This window comes from Mastacembelus armatus, chromosome 5 (genome assembly GCF_900324485.2).
Source record: "Mastacembelus armatus chromosome 5, fMasArm1.2, whole genome shotgun sequence".
Taxonomy (NCBI): domain Eukaryota; kingdom Metazoa; phylum Chordata; class Actinopteri; order Synbranchiformes; family Mastacembelidae; genus Mastacembelus; species Mastacembelus armatus.
This window is the reverse complement of record NC_046637.1, coordinates 16,694,000-16,711,802: the sequence shown is the minus strand read 5'-3', so window position 1 is coordinate 16,711,802 and position 17,803 is coordinate 16,694,000. Positions and strand designations below refer to the sequence as shown.

The 17,803-nt window shown below is 41.3% G+C and overlaps 1 protein-coding gene across 6 annotated transcripts in view; it reads right to left on the bottom strand.

The window, feature by feature from the left end:
• Positions 1 to 2,129: 2,129 nt before the first annotated feature.
• The window catches only part of setd5 (SET domain containing 5), a 33,652-nt gene continuing 17,978 nt past the window's right edge, over positions 2,130 to 17,803 (bottom strand). For 4 of the 6 annotated variants that reach the window (XM_026306228.1, XM_026306231.1, XM_026306230.2 and 1 more), the window contains exons 9-25: positions 16,452 to 16,600; positions 16,207 to 16,324; positions 15,965 to 16,074; positions 15,427 to 15,676; positions 15,076 to 15,159; positions 14,776 to 14,937; positions 14,312 to 14,686; positions 13,921 to 14,181; positions 13,455 to 13,572; positions 12,793 to 13,022; positions 11,586 to 11,642; positions 10,966 to 11,451; positions 10,483 to 10,575; positions 6,318 to 6,604; positions 6,058 to 6,164; positions 5,847 to 5,935; positions 2,130 to 4,741 (exon numbers count right to left, since the gene is read on the bottom strand). In XM_026306228.1, coding sequence (XP_026162013.1) covers positions 4,169 to 4,741; positions 5,847 to 5,935; positions 6,058 to 6,164; positions 6,318 to 6,604; positions 10,483 to 10,575; positions 10,966 to 11,451; positions 11,586 to 11,642; positions 12,793 to 13,022; positions 13,455 to 13,572; positions 13,921 to 14,181; positions 14,312 to 14,686; positions 14,776 to 14,937; positions 15,076 to 15,159; positions 15,427 to 15,676; positions 15,965 to 16,074; positions 16,207 to 16,324; positions 16,452 to 16,600 — 3,549 coding nt within the window. In that variant the 3' untranslated portion in view covers positions 2,130 to 4,168. The remainder of the gene's footprint in view (positions 4,742 to 5,846; positions 5,936 to 6,057; positions 6,165 to 6,317; positions 6,605 to 10,482; positions 10,576 to 10,965; positions 11,452 to 11,585; positions 11,643 to 12,792; positions 13,023 to 13,454; positions 13,573 to 13,920; positions 14,182 to 14,311; positions 14,687 to 14,775; positions 14,938 to 15,075; positions 15,160 to 15,426; positions 15,677 to 15,964; positions 16,075 to 16,206; positions 16,325 to 16,451; positions 16,601 to 17,803) is intronic. The other 2 variants (XM_026306232.1, XM_026306233.1) reach the window with 1 other exon arrangement.

The window sequence follows — 17,803 nt, the reverse complement described above, 5'->3', positions numbered from 1 at the left end:
GGCAGTCGGAATGGCGGAGTTGTTTAGTGTTAGTTGTTGGTTAACACAGTGTTTATGTTCCGTTATGTTCAATGTTACTGTGTTAGGCTGGGTTAAGTTGTGAGAACTGGGTTTGTATGCATGCTAGGTTTATTGAAAATGTAGCTGTCACCGTGACTTAGAGTGACGTGTGGGGGAAGGGGCTCGGTGACAGCGTATGCATGTAGGGGGAGAATTTTGTTTGTTCACTGTCTAATAAATCAGCTGTGGAAAGACAATACTCTCTCCTGCTGGTTTGTCGAAGCAATTGCTCCAGCTCACAGAGACATTCGGGGTCGTGCGGTGTGTGCGTCACGAGTGCTCTCTGTTTTGGGTATCTAAACTAGTACGGCGGTAGCTGCTAGCTCTCTGCTAGCCGTGTAGCTCAGGGCCAGTGACAACCCACAGTCATTACAATATGTTGTTCATTTTCTTATTTTAACTGACAAACTATTTTTGGGGGATTAAACATTCATTTTCTGCTTTATTATTTCCTCCATTTAAAATATGTTGATTTTTAAACATAAAAAATATATGGTAAAAAAATGTTTTTAGTATATGAAAACTTTTGCATCTTGTACTTAATGTGGTAAGATATGTAGATACTATGAAGTGTCAAAGTAGCATATATATATATGTCCTTTTGACTATAGAGGGACACACAGATAAGTAGGCTATGAAGGTGTTAACCATTCAGTGTCTTGAGGTACTACAATAAACTCCCTCCTTGTGAATGTGTTAGATTTCCTGAAGATGTCATACCCTATTAGTTTTTGGTCCCCGCAGGGCATCATTCACCTACACTATGAATGATCTCTGGTTCTACTACTAGACTGTGTCTGTGGGTTGCTGGCTCTGCCGTGCTGTGTGTTTGTAGACAGGGTATAAAGTCCATCTGGAGTGGTGAGAATGAAGACATGCTGCCAGGCCTCAGACCAGCCATCTGCTCTCTCCGTTTTCCTCCAGTCAACCTGTCACTGCCAGAGCCTCTGGCACCATTCCCCACCACCATACCTGTTAACTCGCCTGCTTAGTGTCTGTGTGCCTGTTGCCTGTTAGCATGAAAGCATGCAGATAGGGCATCGGTCACACTGAAAATATGCTTTCTGGAACCTACTGAGTATAATGTGAGGCTCAGAGGAGGCTGTTCTTGCCCTGATAGACACACCTGCATAGGTGACCAGCTACCGTAATTATTGGAAATGCCTCTTAAGACACTGAGAGTGAGAAAAGTCCAAACTTTACTGATTGAGGATGGTCACATGCATGAGCCCGGACAAATGAAGTGCTGTAGTCTGTGTAGCAGTGGATCAAAGAGAAGTTAAAAATATAAAAAGATATCTAGTGATTGCTATCAGCCACAGCATCACATCTCATTGGTCACTGTGATGCATCTGTGTATAATGTATACACAGATTGTACCATGTACACAATATGAATATATGAGCAAGAGGCAGTACATTCCTGGCCAAGCAATTATAACAAAACCATCACCTCACATCTGCTGCTGGGCATTATTTACCACCCTCTAGTGGTTATGGGCAGTACGAATACAGTGTTATTAACACTGACCCATGACCACATCTGGCAGAAATGTCAAGAAACAGAAAGAAAAGTTCAGGGAGAAATCTTACATCATGTAAAGGAAAACTAATGATTTTTAATTAGTCATTTTGTTTCCAATGAATAAATGGTGTATGTGAATTCCTAACACCTTTGTGAATTAATCATCAATAATAAATCCAGTGAAACCTAAGTATGAGCTACAACATGAGTGGATGACCCAGATCACTCACTGAACCTGGCAAGAGCAACACCTTGTGTCTGAACTGGCCTTAAATGTAATAACATGATTAAAATGCATTAGCATCAGACATAGACCTTGTGGTGGTCTAGGTGCATGAACTGTCCCCCCTTCAAATCCAACTAAGTCTTTGTTGCATGTTCCCATCTCTTAGCCTTAACTTTAGTATAATCAGTATTTTTCACTTTATCTGTCAGTGATCATGTTATGGCTGATCAGGGTGTGTGCACGCGCGTGAATCAAACTCTTCAGATGAAACACATCATTTCAACTGAAGAAACATGCAAAACAAGTAAGTGACACCCTCAAATGATAGATCACAATGGTAGTTTTCAAAATACATTACCATCATGATTATTTTATTATCAAAATGCATTACATCTCTTGTGTCTTAAATCTTTTGGAGGGGCACAACTGACATAGTATCTACTATGATCTGTGTAAAAATAAAACCAGCAAGAATTTTTACAAAACCAAACAAAAAGAGAATGCAGTGTCTGTGTTTGAGGAACCCAAGAAAAGACCCAATGATTAGTCTCCAACCATCTGACACAGTTGGACACTCAGACCCTAAAAACAAATATGTAATAAAATTCAGTGTACTATATTTTCTCCATACAAGTCTATACCACGTTTCTTTCTATACAAGTAAACATAATCATACATTGTCCTGTTGTGTTTTAGGTTGTATCTCTTTCATTTTAAGGTGCTGGTTAATTTTGGGTTAAAACTTTTTTTGTGTGTTTTTTAATTTGTCAAACTTTGATGTAACATGAATGCCCTTCTCTGGGTTGGTGGGCTTCAGGGGGAGGGGCTGGTTGGTGTAGTGGCAGGTGGGGTTAAGTCACATGACTGGCCCTCGGTCCTTTTGAAGTCTTCCGAACAATGGTGTCAGTTATCCATATCAAATCCAAAACAAAAGTCTCAGAGGGAGGAGAGAGCGACACCCGCTGCTGCCCAGCTGTCAGCTTAATGTTGGATTGAGGTCCCACTGCGGCGGGCAGCAGAACCGCCTCTTTCTTACAAGTCAGTTCGTGAGGAGAAATAAAAATACAGTGTTCTGTGGAAAGGGAAGCAGCTCTCACAAGAGAACATAGCAGCTTTTTTTTTTTTCTTTTTTACAAAATCTAGGTTTTAGAAACAATTCAAAAGCTCCCTCAGAGATCACCTCCGTGACTTTCCTTCGTGTTACAGGGAATACAAGGACTGGTCAGAAAATAAAGTATATATATATATATATATATATATATTGAAGAAATCCTGCAGGACAAAAAGTCAAACCAAACATTTCAGCATTGAAATAAAGTAGTATTATCTACCTCTTATTCTGTTCCTGCATTCCTTAACTCCAAAACTTGCTCAATATTTGGAGAAAAAAAAAACTGATATAATGAGAAGATGAATGCCATATGTGGGGAACATAACTGGATTTCAAATTTATTGGAAAAAAAACAATAATGCAGCACCATGAATCATAAGACCTGTATGTCTCAAGTACAATATCAGAAGTCTACAGTAAAGTAGTCCTAAAGTGAAATCAAAATAGTCCAGTGGAAATGAGAGAACAGAAGAGAACCAAAATCAATAGAACATAGGAACAGACAGAAAACCTTTTAAGAAAAAAAAAGGATATTTTAATGTTTAGTGAGAGAACACGGATGCTGGCAATCATATGGAATGATCCTACCCAGGGAAACCCCTTCTTCCCTGTCTCTCTAATGTATCTTTAGAACGGATGATTAATATGATGCCGTGGCTTGTATTATTCCCCCTTTGCAAATCAAACACATATTTTACTGCAGCATTGACTAGGCCACTTGCCAAATCAAAAAAGTAACGCTGACCAAAAAATAAAATTAAAAAAATAAAACGACATATGCATCTCAGTATCTATCCAACCTGGGTACCACGACTACAGGTACAGCTTTTTATAACTTTGTACAGACATTTGTGTGAAAGTTTTTACTTTCCGTTCTGATGCTTGCACAGTCCGGCATGTGAGGAAACACTGGGGACAATTTCAAGGTACATGTGATTTCTTGTTGTTTTTCTGTGTCATCCAAATAGTTTTTTTCCAATGATTCCATAATGTCCAAAGTCAATGATTAGTTCTTTGTAGAATGTGGTAAATTTGTTTTTGTTTCTGAAAATAAAAGAAGAAAGAAAAAAAAAGACAGAAAATAAGAAAAGGAGAAATTTGTAAAGAAGTCCTTGCTCCTCTTAGGTCTGTACATTCCCCCCCCCCAAACTGCCTGATCCCCATTTTGCTGCAGCTTTAGGAGTTGAGGAGGTATGCAGCTTCATACACACATGCACGCACACGCTCACACACACTTGAACAAAGTCTTAAAAGCTTCCTGACTGTGTCCTTACTCCAGGTCCCTGGAGGGGGGAGTGCTGGAACTGAGTGAGGCTTGTCCCTCGCTGTGGGTAGTGTGTTGGTCCAGAGGCTGCTAGCAGCCTGGAGCTTGCCTGCAGCACCGCTTGGCCCGGGCTGCCTGACTTCAGGCTGCGAGATGCCTGCTGTTGACTCCCTCTGGAGGCCTGGGTGCCCATGTCTACTTTAGTCTGCCCATGGGCCTTGGATCCAGGTGTAGGAGTCCCTGCCAGGCCACTGCTGTTCAAAAGACCCGCTTTTAAGTGGCAGCTGCCGTAGCTGTGGCCTCTGTCCACATTACTGCTGCCACTGTGCTGGTGTAGAGATGCTGCTGGTGGCCTGGAGTCTGAGGGCAAGGTGGAGCTCGGGGTGTGACTGGGGTACGCTGAGGGAGGATGGTCTTGGGACAGTCCTTGGTGTGAGGAGGAGAGGCGAGGATAGAAACTCTGGCTTGATGAGGGACTATAGGAACCCCGGAATGGAGAGTTGGAGGCTTGCTGGCGAAACGACGGGCTGTCAGTCTGCCGGTGGTTTTCTGATGACTGAAAACATACATACACACACACTCACTACTCTGACAATATGAAAAAGAAGGCAGTAAAATGCAAGTGTATATAAATCAGACAAGCCCAGATGTCATTTGCATACACTAAATTACCATGAGGTTCATTTACATCTTGAATGAATGTGTGTGAGGCAGGAACCATGTGACTTTTCCAAAATTATGCTATGTCAGGGTTTATAAAGCTGTAATGATTGGCTGCTGCTATCATCTACCAGCAAGTCTGATATGTAAGACTTTCATAAAAATCTAGGATTTTAACTCACAGTTGGCAGTTGAATATACACTACTCACAAAAAGTTAGGGATATTCAACTTTCAGGTGAAATTTATGGAAAATGTAAAACATTCATACTACAGTGATATTATATCATGAAAGTAGGGCATTTAAGTAGAAGTATGCAATGGTAATTTCTTCATCTCAAACAATTTATAGAAACAAAAGCTATCAACAGTGGTGGGTATACCATAACAGAAAATGTCAGTCTCAATAGCTTGTCAATTGTTAGGTGTCGTCTTGGTCTCATGATGTCAAAATGTGAACAGCATGATGAAGAGGACTGTTTAAATACGAACTGTCATTGAACCAGAACATTTAGTGGTTGATTGTCATGGATCAGACACTTGTTGTGATTTTTGTGGTTAATCACCTTGTTAGAGAACACCATGTTATGCAATAAGTACTGAAACACTGAACAGTTGGACATGTGCATTCAAAAGTTTAGAGAAGGTCAAATTAAATTCAGCTGTAAAGGTTATAGTGCATTTTCAGTGCATTCTGAAATTTCACCCGAAAGTCAAATATCCCTAAATTTTTGTGAGTAGTGTATATGTAAATGCTGTTAATATGAAAATGCTAATTATTTCCAAATGATTTAAAGGCACTGATCAGACATTGCTACCACATTATACCCAAATGTAAATGCTGCCAAAACACATTCAAAAAGATGATCATCCAAACACAGCATTTAATCAAGAATGTTTTGAAAACACATTGGAACACAAAATGAGCTTGTATAGTGAATTTTCTGTTACAGACAAATGGTGATTGGGGAACAAACATGATAAATGGTGTGCACAGGTTACCTGATATGAATACACAGAAGGACTGTATCTGTGTGGACTCTTCATGGGAGAAGCAATGGACGGCGCCTGCATCTCATATCGATCTACATCTGAAAAAAGACAGATCATCATTGTTAAGAAAGCACATGATATTTTTTGTATTTGGATTTATATCTGTAGATAGCTTTGTAAACCCAGTTTTTGATCTGGGGTGTTTCTAATGCCTTCATACCAGATTCCTTCTCTGTAGAACCATCACTCTTCTTGTAAATGCTTCTTAGCACACGCTCCAGAACCCCCTGGCCTTCCCTTAGACGCTCAACAGTAGTGGGCACCATCCTTCGAAATATACACATTTAGAGGTTATCTGTCTGGAACTCTTCCAGGAACAAATCCTGAACAGGATAAGACAGCTTCTAAGACATGACCTGAAAGCTTCAACACATGTGCCATGTACAGAAATTTAGTGAAGCATCACAGTTGGCTTCTCACCACTGGTTGTTGTTGTCCTGGCGTCTGGGCTGTGCTAATGAGCTCGGGTGGTCTGGAGGACTGACCTCCTCTATCTGTGGGACAGAGCTGGTGTGTGCTGAGGAAGTAAAGGAACTATGTGGGGAGGCGAGAGGCTGCATCTGCTGATGGCCATGGAGATGATGGGAATCCTGGCTGTAGTGGGAGCCAGGGCGGGTGGGGGTGCTTCCCAGTGAGGAGCTGCTGCCTGTGGGCTCTGAGTCACGACCACTGCCTTGCTTCCTCTTACGGTATTCCAGCAGAGACACCTGAGGTAGCAGAGGGAGAACAGGTGCTATAAAATAGTTGTTGTAGGACAGACACATAGTCTGATGTGCAGGTTTAACAAACAGCTTTATGTCATTCTCACTGATGCTGGCCCTCTGACTGAAGCACGTCAATCACCAAAATTGCACTGAGTGATGGGCAAATCACATGCACCACACCAGAGAGGACTCACCTAGAAACAGTATTTACCACTATTCAATGACAAAAAGAAAAAAAGAAACACCTCAATCACCACAAAAATTACCTTAACATCAAAATGAGATTGTATGCATTTTGTTTTTGTTCCATTCCATAAACTTGTAGTCATGAGAAAGGCTCAAAATACAGCATATGATAAACCATTTTTGTGCACTGTTAGTACCATAAAGCATCTAAAGCTTTGATGAAAGAGCAGGCAACCAGGCACCACGCCATGATGCAACAACACTGAAACAACAATATAAACAAGTGTATCAACATCACACAAAGTTCGAGCACACACAACATATACACACACCTCCACTCTTAATGAGAATGCAAGCACTCATCCCAGCTTAATGTTGTCAGAACAGAAAAGGGTTGTGGGAAACACAGGAGAGTACACATGGAGGAGGCAGGGCAAGAGATGGTGACCACATGGTCAAATATTGGCATGGATGGCTCTTGTCTGAACCAATGCAGTAGCTTAAGATTACATACACGGGAGCCTACAGATGGAATTAGACAGGACTGAAGTCAGAGTATGAAGATACTGCCAAGCATCAAATATCAAAGTTGTTTTAAGTGGACACATAAAATAAAATATGATGAACCTTTATTAGTCCCACAATGGGGAAACTTACAGCAATTCAAAACTGTTCTTATAGACTTGCAAATAGATTTTCAGGTACCATTTACATGCCTCAAATATGCAATATACACAGTGTTGACAGTTATCGAAACATCCATTTAAACAAATGAATATTTTAAAAGTTGAGTGTGTGTTCCTATGGAAGTATTTCTAAGCATGCTAAACAATGTTTATAGCCTCCCCTGGCCCAGACGTGGGTATCGGGCTATGCTGTCATACATGTGCTGGGCTCCATGACAGGTGATACCATTCTCTAGCAATGGCCTATAGTACCTTTAAACTGATCTGACTTATTTTACATCCAACCCTCTCCCAAAGCAAATAGTAAATTGTTAGTAAGCAGCTTGACTACTCAGCCTCATATCTACATGGCTTCTGCTTAGGCAGAGATGTCATTGCCACCCTACTTGCTTGCCAGGCAGTGTCATTTGAATCCTATGGCCTTCTTGGTAATCTAGGAGTTATCCACTTGTCTGACTAGTAATAGATATTTGGCAGCATGACCCAGTCTTATGTTTGCATTGTATCTCTCAAATTAAGCAGCAGTGGCTGCTCCAACAGTATTAATCACAGAGCCAGTCAGTTGTCCTACTGCAACTCTCCAGTCTCTCCAATAGCCATTACCTACCAGTCCCCGTGAATGAATTACCTGTCTTACCAACTAATGCAACGTGTGTAATACTAGGTTTGTGCGTGGGTGTGAGAGTACAGGTAAGTTATTAGGTGTGGACCCTCGCAGTAACTGGTGCTTGAGTTGGACTCATGGTAGTCATCAGAAGCCTCCTTTCAGAAGTTATGTTTGCTCTAATAACCAGCAGCACTAGCATGGTAACCAATTACAACTAGCCACCTCTTTGTCAAGATAAACAACACGTTGCTACCACAAGCAGCACACAATTGAAGCTACTATGCAACAGCCAAGCAGTGACTTCAGCTTCCACATGTTTGGAAATAAAGCATCCTACTGAATGCTAAGCTTAACAGCATACTTCCTGCCCTTAACTCCACTGTAAATTTTTATCTGTGTTCAGAACTTATCTACAGCTTTGTGCCAAAGTCTCAGATTGGTTTTACTGTCAAACTAAATGGGTGGCATTGAAATGAAAAATGAATGCAAGAAGTAAATAATCATCACATTCTTTTTGCCGCATTTGAGAATTTCAAACTGAACATTTTCTCAGATTGACAGGGACTTTTGAAAACATTTATAATAGAATAGCATTCTATTTCCTTTGTATGTACTTAATAGGGATATACTAAAAGAACATATTACACTGCATAGCACACTAGCTGCTGTTTAATTAGATGCACACTAGTGTGTTGCAGGGTCAGACTGGTGAGATTTCCCAGTAGGTCCCATGTGCAAAAACTGTTTGACCACTAATATTGCCTGAGTACATGTTGTTTGGGTACATTCCCTGTATTGTGTGTGTTTGCAGAGGTGTACGTGGTTATTTCATCCTGTGATACATTTAATTAGTCGTGTCCGGTTATTATGTCTGATTCTGCACCCTAAGTGTAACATTTGCCGTGATACATGTGCCCCTTTGATTGTGTGGCAGAATTGTTATTGTACTGTACTGAGTTTTCTATGGGCTTGCCAAAAATAAAGGGAAGGTGTTAAGTTTTAAGTTGTCATAGTTTCTTGTCCTGCTATGCACTGTAAATGTGAGTAATATCAGTGGACATGCAGGTGAACTGCTACTATGCACTATGGCTGCTTATGTGCATTGCTTTTTTGGCACTGCTGCAAGCAGAAAGTTGTCCTTGATTCGAGAAGTCTGAGAGTCCGTCAGTTTATCCTGCTACTGTGTTATTGCTCTTAAAAGCTCAGGCTAATGTCCAGTCCATGTTCCTTAGACAGTTGCATTTTTGCATGCATCTCACCAGGATGTCTAGCAATGGTCAAGTGCATGCCTGAAAGCATGTCTTTTCATTAGGGTTAACCCATTGACTTCTGCTTTAAGTATGAAGTTCTACTAGACAAGATCCTTTTTAATGTAATAAAATTTAAGATCTGTTCAAATGTCATTACACATAAAAATAGTTGTTTGTGTAGTAAATTCATTTAAGGTTCATAGTTTGACAATAAGACGTTGAAAACAGACTATATTCGATACATATGATTAATCGAAAACATAACTGCCTAAGTTTATTCTGGGTACTCCAGTTTCCTCCCACAGTCCAAAAACATGAAAGTTAGGTTGATTGGTGACTCTAAATTGCCCATAGGAGTGAGTGTGACTGTGTGTGGTTGTTTGTCTTTGTGTGTCTCTATGTGGCCCTGTGATGGACTGGTGACCTGTCCAGGGTGTAACCCTGCCTTCCACCCGAAAGAGAGCCGGGATAGGCTCCAGCAGATTCCCGTGACCCTGGTTAAGGAATAAGCGGGTATAGAAAATGGATGGATGGATTTGGAATTATATATATAATTAGATATAATTAGTACAGGTCAATACACAAAGTAGCAGTACAAAATTAAACTTAGATATGAACTATGTGTGTAGTCAAAGTTTACTACTCTTACATCTAAAACATACTTTTATAAACTAAATAGTGGGCTAATTAGAGTGCTGAGACCTAGGAATTTTCCCATGATGCATGTGATACTGCATGCTGTAAACCACACTTTGATTTGCCTTGCTTACATTAGAGGTTGACAGACCATTTGCCACAGTTTGGAAAGAGCCATAGATGAGATGGAGCAAAGACACATAGATGAGATGGAGCAAAGCCACATGGCACCTTGACACCACCAATTCATGAACCATCGGCCTCGTGTGTTAAAGCCAATGTATGAACCTTTACACACTTCAATGAGTTTGATGGCATAATAAATTAAAACTCCTGCTCAAGATTAAAGCTAGAATTTAATGTTGATTTGGAAGAGGGGAGGGGACGGAGCTTTCGGAGCATGGGGTGGGGTGTTGTATGCAGATGCAAAAAAAAAAAAAAACAAAACAAAAAAAAAAAAAAAAACAGTATTTGCATGCACACTTCTAAAGATGTAGTTGTAGGGAAAATATTCACCATATTTTGTACTGGCTTGTATTCACTTCTTACAGCTATAGCCTGGTTATCTGGCTTCCCTGTCAGCAGACTAATGGTATGCTGGTTGGCCCTCTGCCTTGGAAGAAAAGCGGAAGAGAGACTTGGCAAAAAAGTGTCAAGGAGCAACGAGGGGTAGGAAAGGGACTGAGGGAGAGGAGGGGGAGGGAAGGTAAGAGGAAGGTCAAAGCTACAGAGTCGAAATCATTTCAGATGTACACAAAACGTTTGTTTCATTTGAATGCCTGTTTTTGGATTTGTCTACCTGATACAACGGACCAATTGATATATTTAAGACAAAGTCAACAGGCAAACACAGAGCAAGGGGAAAAGCACATCATGATGTTTGACTTTCAGTTTGCACGTATCACACTCAAAGTCATTCGTGCTTGAGAAGAGTAGATGAAACTCAAGATTAACCTAAAAAACTGTTTTCACATTCTTATCAATAAATGGGGAACTTGCCTTCTTCTTTTGCGGTGGGTTGCTGGTGTGAGGTGGTGTGCCATTGTCTGGGTAGCTTCCCCCATAATGAGGATCGCCATAGGGTGACACAGAGCCTGGGCCCACATCTCCAATCAAACCCTGGCCACTTATGGAACCGTGGAAGGATTCTGCAGGCGAGAAGCCTCCTTCCGACTGGGAGAGGCGGCGGTCAGTGGCCATAGGATTCCCCAGGTTTGCGTTAAGAGGTGAACAGGTGTATATGAGGTTGAATTCTGTCCTGAAGGCCTGTTCCCTATTTTGGGGGTTAAGATCTGAGGAAGGACAGCAGACTTGGTTTAGGGAACTGGTAGCCACAGATGATGGAGCCTGGGAATCATGGCCTGAAGGGCCTCCAGTAAATGAAAAGTCATCTGAGGTCATTGCCACTGGGCTCTCCAAGCTGGAGGGGAGTGACAGGTCTGGGAACTGAGACCGAGGGACATCAAAGTCTGTCTGAAGGCATGGCTGACCGTAGAGAAGCAAAATACAAAAAAATGGAAAAGAAAGGGAGAAAAGCAGAATTAGAACACTGTGAGTAACAAGTAAGCAGTTAGCAGCATTAAACTGTTTGCATTAACAATTAGGAGACAGAAAGGTACCTCTGGAGAGATGGACTCTGGCCGGTGAACAGGAGATGTCTCAGGGGACGATATGTTCTAGAGAGAAAGCAAAAGGTTTTTAGAAGGTTCAGTGTCAAACGCTTGCTGTGTCCCAAATATTAATGATATTTGGGAAATTTAAGAAATGCTTTGACAACTAATTAAATTCTACTGGTCCAGAAAGGCCATATGCAAGAAGGTGTGTCTCAGGATGATTAGTCGTGATTTACCTGAGAAGGCAAAAGACGCACCCAACGACCAGACAAAGACACGCATAATAGGCCTTTCAGTCAATGTGGCTGAGAGGGGATTAGTGCAGCACAATACAAAACAATGCGGAGCCAAACGTTTGTCACTTGAGTTAAAGTCAGTGTTTTTACACTGAGGACAAACTATTTGTCTCTGTGTGGAATATAAGAAGCGCTTCTTCACATGCGTAACGCGCCATCATCCAAACGCGCAGAAAAAGTGAGTAAATTCTATGATGAAGTTTGACGTTTTATGTCATTTCCCGGGGGCGTGCACATAATTACCTGGTTCACCTGAGATTATTTACATGCGAACAGTGAACAGAGTACAAGGTGGGATAGCATTACCTGTAATGAGGTGAGACAGGAGAAAATGTACTTCTCCTTACGTTCATACGGGTTAAATAAAAAGTGATGATTTGTTTTCGACTTGAATTGTTTCATTTAAAAGAAAACATTTCAAGCTTTCTAGTCATATGTTTCTTATTTTTATGAGGCAAGTATTCGTGATATTCTGGTTGTTTTATTTACGTGTCTGTGAAGAGAAATGACAGAGACAGTAAAGACAGACCGCACCCTGTTGGCTTTCTTTATTTAATAAAAGCACAGCGTTTTGTTGTTATTATGATGGTATGTAACTAAAACTAGACCCTTTACAGATTTGAATGATATACTGCTTTTATCTGTACGATCAGTATTGACGGAGTAATGTAAGTTTGTTTCAGCGTTATCAGTAGAAGAAGCGTCAAGACGTTCGTCGACCCCAGAGGGTTAATGTGCTTAAGTCAAAATAAAAAGGTAATTATGTCAAGCTCCCAATTCTGCTTATATCCCTGCCCTGTCAGGCAGGAAAAGACTGTTGAACAACTGGCCACAATTCACCAACCATGATGGATATTACTGGACTTGAGCAACAGTTAGGTGAGCTCTCACAGGGGTGCATGTGGCTGTGCACCTACTTCAAATTGCAGTGGTGTGTTGCAGCGGCTGGCAGGCAGGGAGGGCATGGGTGAGTAGCCCAGGCCATTGGGCAGTAGGGAGCCACAGGAGATGCTGAGCAGTGGGTGGAGGGAGTCCTCTGGGAGAGGTGGTGTGATGGGGGACAGCGGGCGAAGCAGATGGTCCGAGGGTGCTGGTATTATCTCTGCCATATACTTGGAGTGACGCTTTTTAAATGGTGCAGTGGGTTCTGCGATTTTAAAGAAATTAAATGTGTCTTATAAATAAAGCTGGCAAGTTAAAAAAATAAATAAATATTTGGACTGCAGCTACATAAAGAAAAGTATCTTTAAATTAATCATACTTTTGTTAATATTAAAATCCAATTGCTTAGTTCTGATCTACAATGACAAGAAAAAGTATGGGACTTTATATACACAAGTGTGGGTCTTTCTGAATGATGTCTAATCAGTTTGTCATGGGTTCTAGACACATCCCAAGGAGAATAAACCAAACACAATGCACCTGACTAAAGGGTTGGAGAAATTGAGCAAAGGGTCTAAATACTTTTGCAAACATTGAGACATTGGTTAACTACTTTCCGAATTTACTTCCAGCTTCGGTTATTTCAGAAAATGCTGGATTAAATTAATAATCCAGATGGAAGTAGGTATGTACATACCAGTGGAGAGGGGGTTGGGGGTGGATCTACTACTGGTACTTTGCTGGGAGGAGGTGGACTCGGTGCCGTCCTCCACACTGGCTGAACAGCTCTCATCCTCCACCTGCTTTATCCATCTCTGCATACAAACAGTAATGTCTGGTCAAAAGCAAGAACTGACATATTTGCTTAGATTTCAAGGTTAATTCAATCTTTTAAAAAATCTTTAACTTAACTCAATACCTCTGAAAGTTTTGAGTTTTAAGAAGAAAAGTTTGGGTGACATTGCATGACAATCATATTTGGCTTTAAGGAGAGGTCTGAGGAGAGCTGCTTGAAAGTCATGGTAAAGTTTTCCTGTTTAATGAACTGTGTCAGCACATGCAGACAGATGTGGACTGCAGCTACATAAAGAAACTCGCTAATGGCAAAGCCATTCATATTTTTTATACTCCATCTTTCTACAGTGCCACACGTCACCACTTGCCTTTTTAAAGCAGCCATAAGTGCCATCCATTTGGAGTGGGCGGGGCCTGCGCCTTTCTGGGTTGAAGGGAGAACCGAAGCGAATGTAGTGTCTGGGTGCGGTGCAAATGAGAGATGAGTGGGAGAGGCCTGGCAGCATGTTGAGGGTGGTGGCCAGCACCGTGGGGTCAGTGGTTATCCGGAGTGGGCGCTCCACAGGTACCTCTTGGTGGACCTTCTCCCCTCCAGGGGTCTTGTCATTTAACCACTCTGTCACCAGGTACTGAGATCAAAGAGCAACATCAATGATTATCCCTACAGTTGCAATGACTACAAATAATACATATAATTAGAAATGCTTGACTGAACCACTATCAAATCTTAGAAATACTTTCTGTATAATGTCTTCTAACCTTTTTGGTCTTTGGGTAGCGCACATTGCCTCTATTTATGCAGTTTGGACCCTGGCCATCTCCATCTGGCAGGTGACCACCCAGGCTGCTCTCTCCATGTCCATGTTCGGCACCATATGGACCCTGACATCCCTCCTCATCCAGAGCAGCCCCCTGCTCAGCTGATGATGGTGTTGCTGCCATTGCTGCAGCTGCAGCAGCCGCTGCCTGCTGTGCAAGAGCTTGACGCTGCCGCCGGGCCCTCTGTGACGAGCTCGACCGGTAGCGGGAGATTCGACTTTTGGGTCGCGGCTTGTTAGGTCGTACAGGTTTAGTGGGAGCAACTGGTGCAGGCAGGTTGGGTAATGAGGTCTTTTCCTCAATAGATGGCACTTCCTTTAAGAGAATGTATCAGCAGAATAAATTAAACAGTAACAATTAATCATTTTCATTTCAGGTTAAACAACTTGTTTTGTCTTACTGACCATGACGTAGGTGGTGCGTCGTGTGCTCACACCAACTCCAGTGCTGTGGGGCATGGGGGCACTCCCCGTGGGGTTTCCTGCCCCATCCTCAGATTCCACCCCCTCCTCCTTTACATCTGCTCCTCCCACTCTTCTCCGCCTCTTTTCCATACTGTTAAGTGTCTACAAAAACAGGCAGATAGTTGAGTTTGATAGGCAGGCTTTGATAATCACCTCAGATATTTTGTCTTGACTGACTGATGTACTGCTAGAACTGGAATCCATCCTCATACAGAAGAGCAACAACAATAAATGACATACTCCTTTACTGGAGATGGTGACCCCATTTTCATCGACCTCTCCATCCTCTCCCTCTTCCACTTTCACCTCATCCAGCAGTCTCTCCTAAGTGCACATATAGAAGCGGCATATAAGGATAAATGCTTTTCTAGCAATCGGTACAAGTATTACTTGGCTAGTAGTGATAGGTAACCCTTTTCTTGTCACACTGATATTTAGGTAGATTTTAACATAATGCTATCATCAAACTAATATCTGAATAATTAGAAAAACTAATAAATACAGTTCATTTTGTACATTAATAAAGTTTATCTCATATTTTTGTTTATGTCTTTATTTTGGCTGTAGCCATACCCAAACACAAACACACACCTCTGCATCACTTGTTCCTTGCAGTTCTTTGGCCTCCTGGTGCTGGTCAGGTGTCTGGTTGCTATCACTGGCCAGAGATCCCTCCAGCTCTTTCCTCCGGGCTTTCCTCCTTCGGGTTTCGGCACCAACCAGAGGAGAGGGAGGCCGCAGGGAAGGGGGGCTCAGTAAACCCTCCTTGGGTCTCAAATTGTGCTTCTGCACTGGGCAGTTTTGGTTGCCCTTGTGGCAGGCACAGTCCACTTTGTAATTACTGATGGTTGCAATGACAGAAGAGAAAATGAAATTGGAGTAAATACCAGAAGACAGAACAGCAGCTTTCAGATAAATCCAAACTAACACCTGTGTCACACCTGTACCAAGATGGGTTGCATGCATATCTATAGGATATAGACCAGGACCTGGACCACTACTACTTGTACATGACATAAACATTATACAGAGTAACAGATGGAGTTAACTTTTTTTTTAAGGATGCACATTAGTGGCTGTTTCAGAGAGGGTGGCCGGACTATTGTGTTGGCTTAGGACCAGTACTGACCAGCTATTGAACTCGTAATCAAATCCAATGGTAACCTCAGCATCCTTTGTGATCTGACTGACGGCATAGATGCACAGATGAATCATACCTTCTGCAATCATATGTCGGACCTGAGGAAGAAAACCCATGCAAAGATCAGTAAAATGACAGAAAAGAATTACATAACAAATGCTACATTAGTCTTACATAAAAACATCTCCATTATTGTTTTTCAGAAATTTTAGAACAGTTTAATGTCTAACCTCAGCATTGGGTGTACACGACCTCCTAATGAAGCGTGCATCATTTCCAAAGGTTCGTGCATCAACACACATCTCCACATCATTAAATTTTGAGTAAAACAGCACAAAAGGGTAGGGTCTGGAAAAATATGAAGACAATGGTATCAGAGTTGTTTTACAGTCCAAAACCAAATGTTAAGCAACGACGAACACTGAGAATGTACACAGCTGCTATACATGTAGCATCTCAACACTAACATACTTACTTTTTGAAAAAGTGCCCATTGACTTCAAATTGTTGCTTAAGCATGACCTTTCCCCGATATTCAATAATGAGTGTGTCTGGTTCCAGATTTTTTGCTGCTCGGAGGATCTTCCTGTGTTTTTGTACCCGTGTTACCCGCCCCAACTGGAGCTACAAAACGCAAATCACAAATTATTTACTTGCAGCTGCAGAAAAATATCAAAATTATCAGTCACAATTAATTATTTGCAACTGGATATTTTGCCATATAGGTGACACATGTTTACAAATTCAGTTACTAAATGTAAAAACTATATTATAAGTTATTTATTCTGATGGAGTAGTTTGTAATCAGTCAGAAAAAAAGCCCATCTAGAGTTTCAATAAGTCATTTAAATATTTGATATAATGCACTGCAATGGATTTCATTTACATTACATCTTCTGTATTCTTACTGTTTCATATGCACACGTCATATATACAGTGGCTTCAGTGTGTATTCAGACCCCTTCAGTTGTTGCACTTTATTTACATTAAATTAGAAACTGTCCATAAATCAAAAGTGAAAACATTTTAAATTTTTAATAAGCAACAAAAACTAAACCTTTCATTAATGAAAGTAGTCAGACCATTATTCAGTACTGACTGCAACTCCATTTGGCAGCAGTTACAACTTTCACTTTTCTTGGCTAAGTCTCTATGGGCTTTGCAAACCTGGATTTAGGCCATTTATGTTATTTTTCCCACCAAATCCTCTATGACTGACAGAGAGCTACTGAGAGGGTCGACCTTCCATCAGATTCCCCATCTCTGCAGAGAACTTCTGATGTTTTACTAGAGGAACCATGGGGTTCTTGGTCTCCTAACTGACTGAGACCCTTCATGCCTGGTTCCTTGTTGGTCGGACGGCCAACTATAGGAAGAATCCATGTGGTTCCAAACTTTCCATTTTACAGTTATTGAGGCCACTGTGCTCCTGGGAACACTCAGTTTTAGGAATGATTTCTACACTTGCCATGATCTGTGTCTCACCACAGTTTAATCACAGAGGTCTACACAGAATTCATCAAACTCCATGTTGTGGTTTTTGTCCTGACATGCAGTGTGAACTGTGGCACCTTATATACACAGGTGTTCTGTCTTTCTAAACTATGTCCAATCGATTCAGTTTCACCACCGGTGGACTCCAGTCAAGTTACAGATATAACTAATTCCAGAAGAATTAGAGCAAACAGTTGACCACAGTTTGGAGTGCCACATAAAATAGTCTACATACTTTAGTAAATGAGAGCTTTCAATATTTTATTTTTGTATACATCTGCAACAATTTCATTATGGCTTATTGAGTCCATAGTGAAAATTGGAATTTTATCA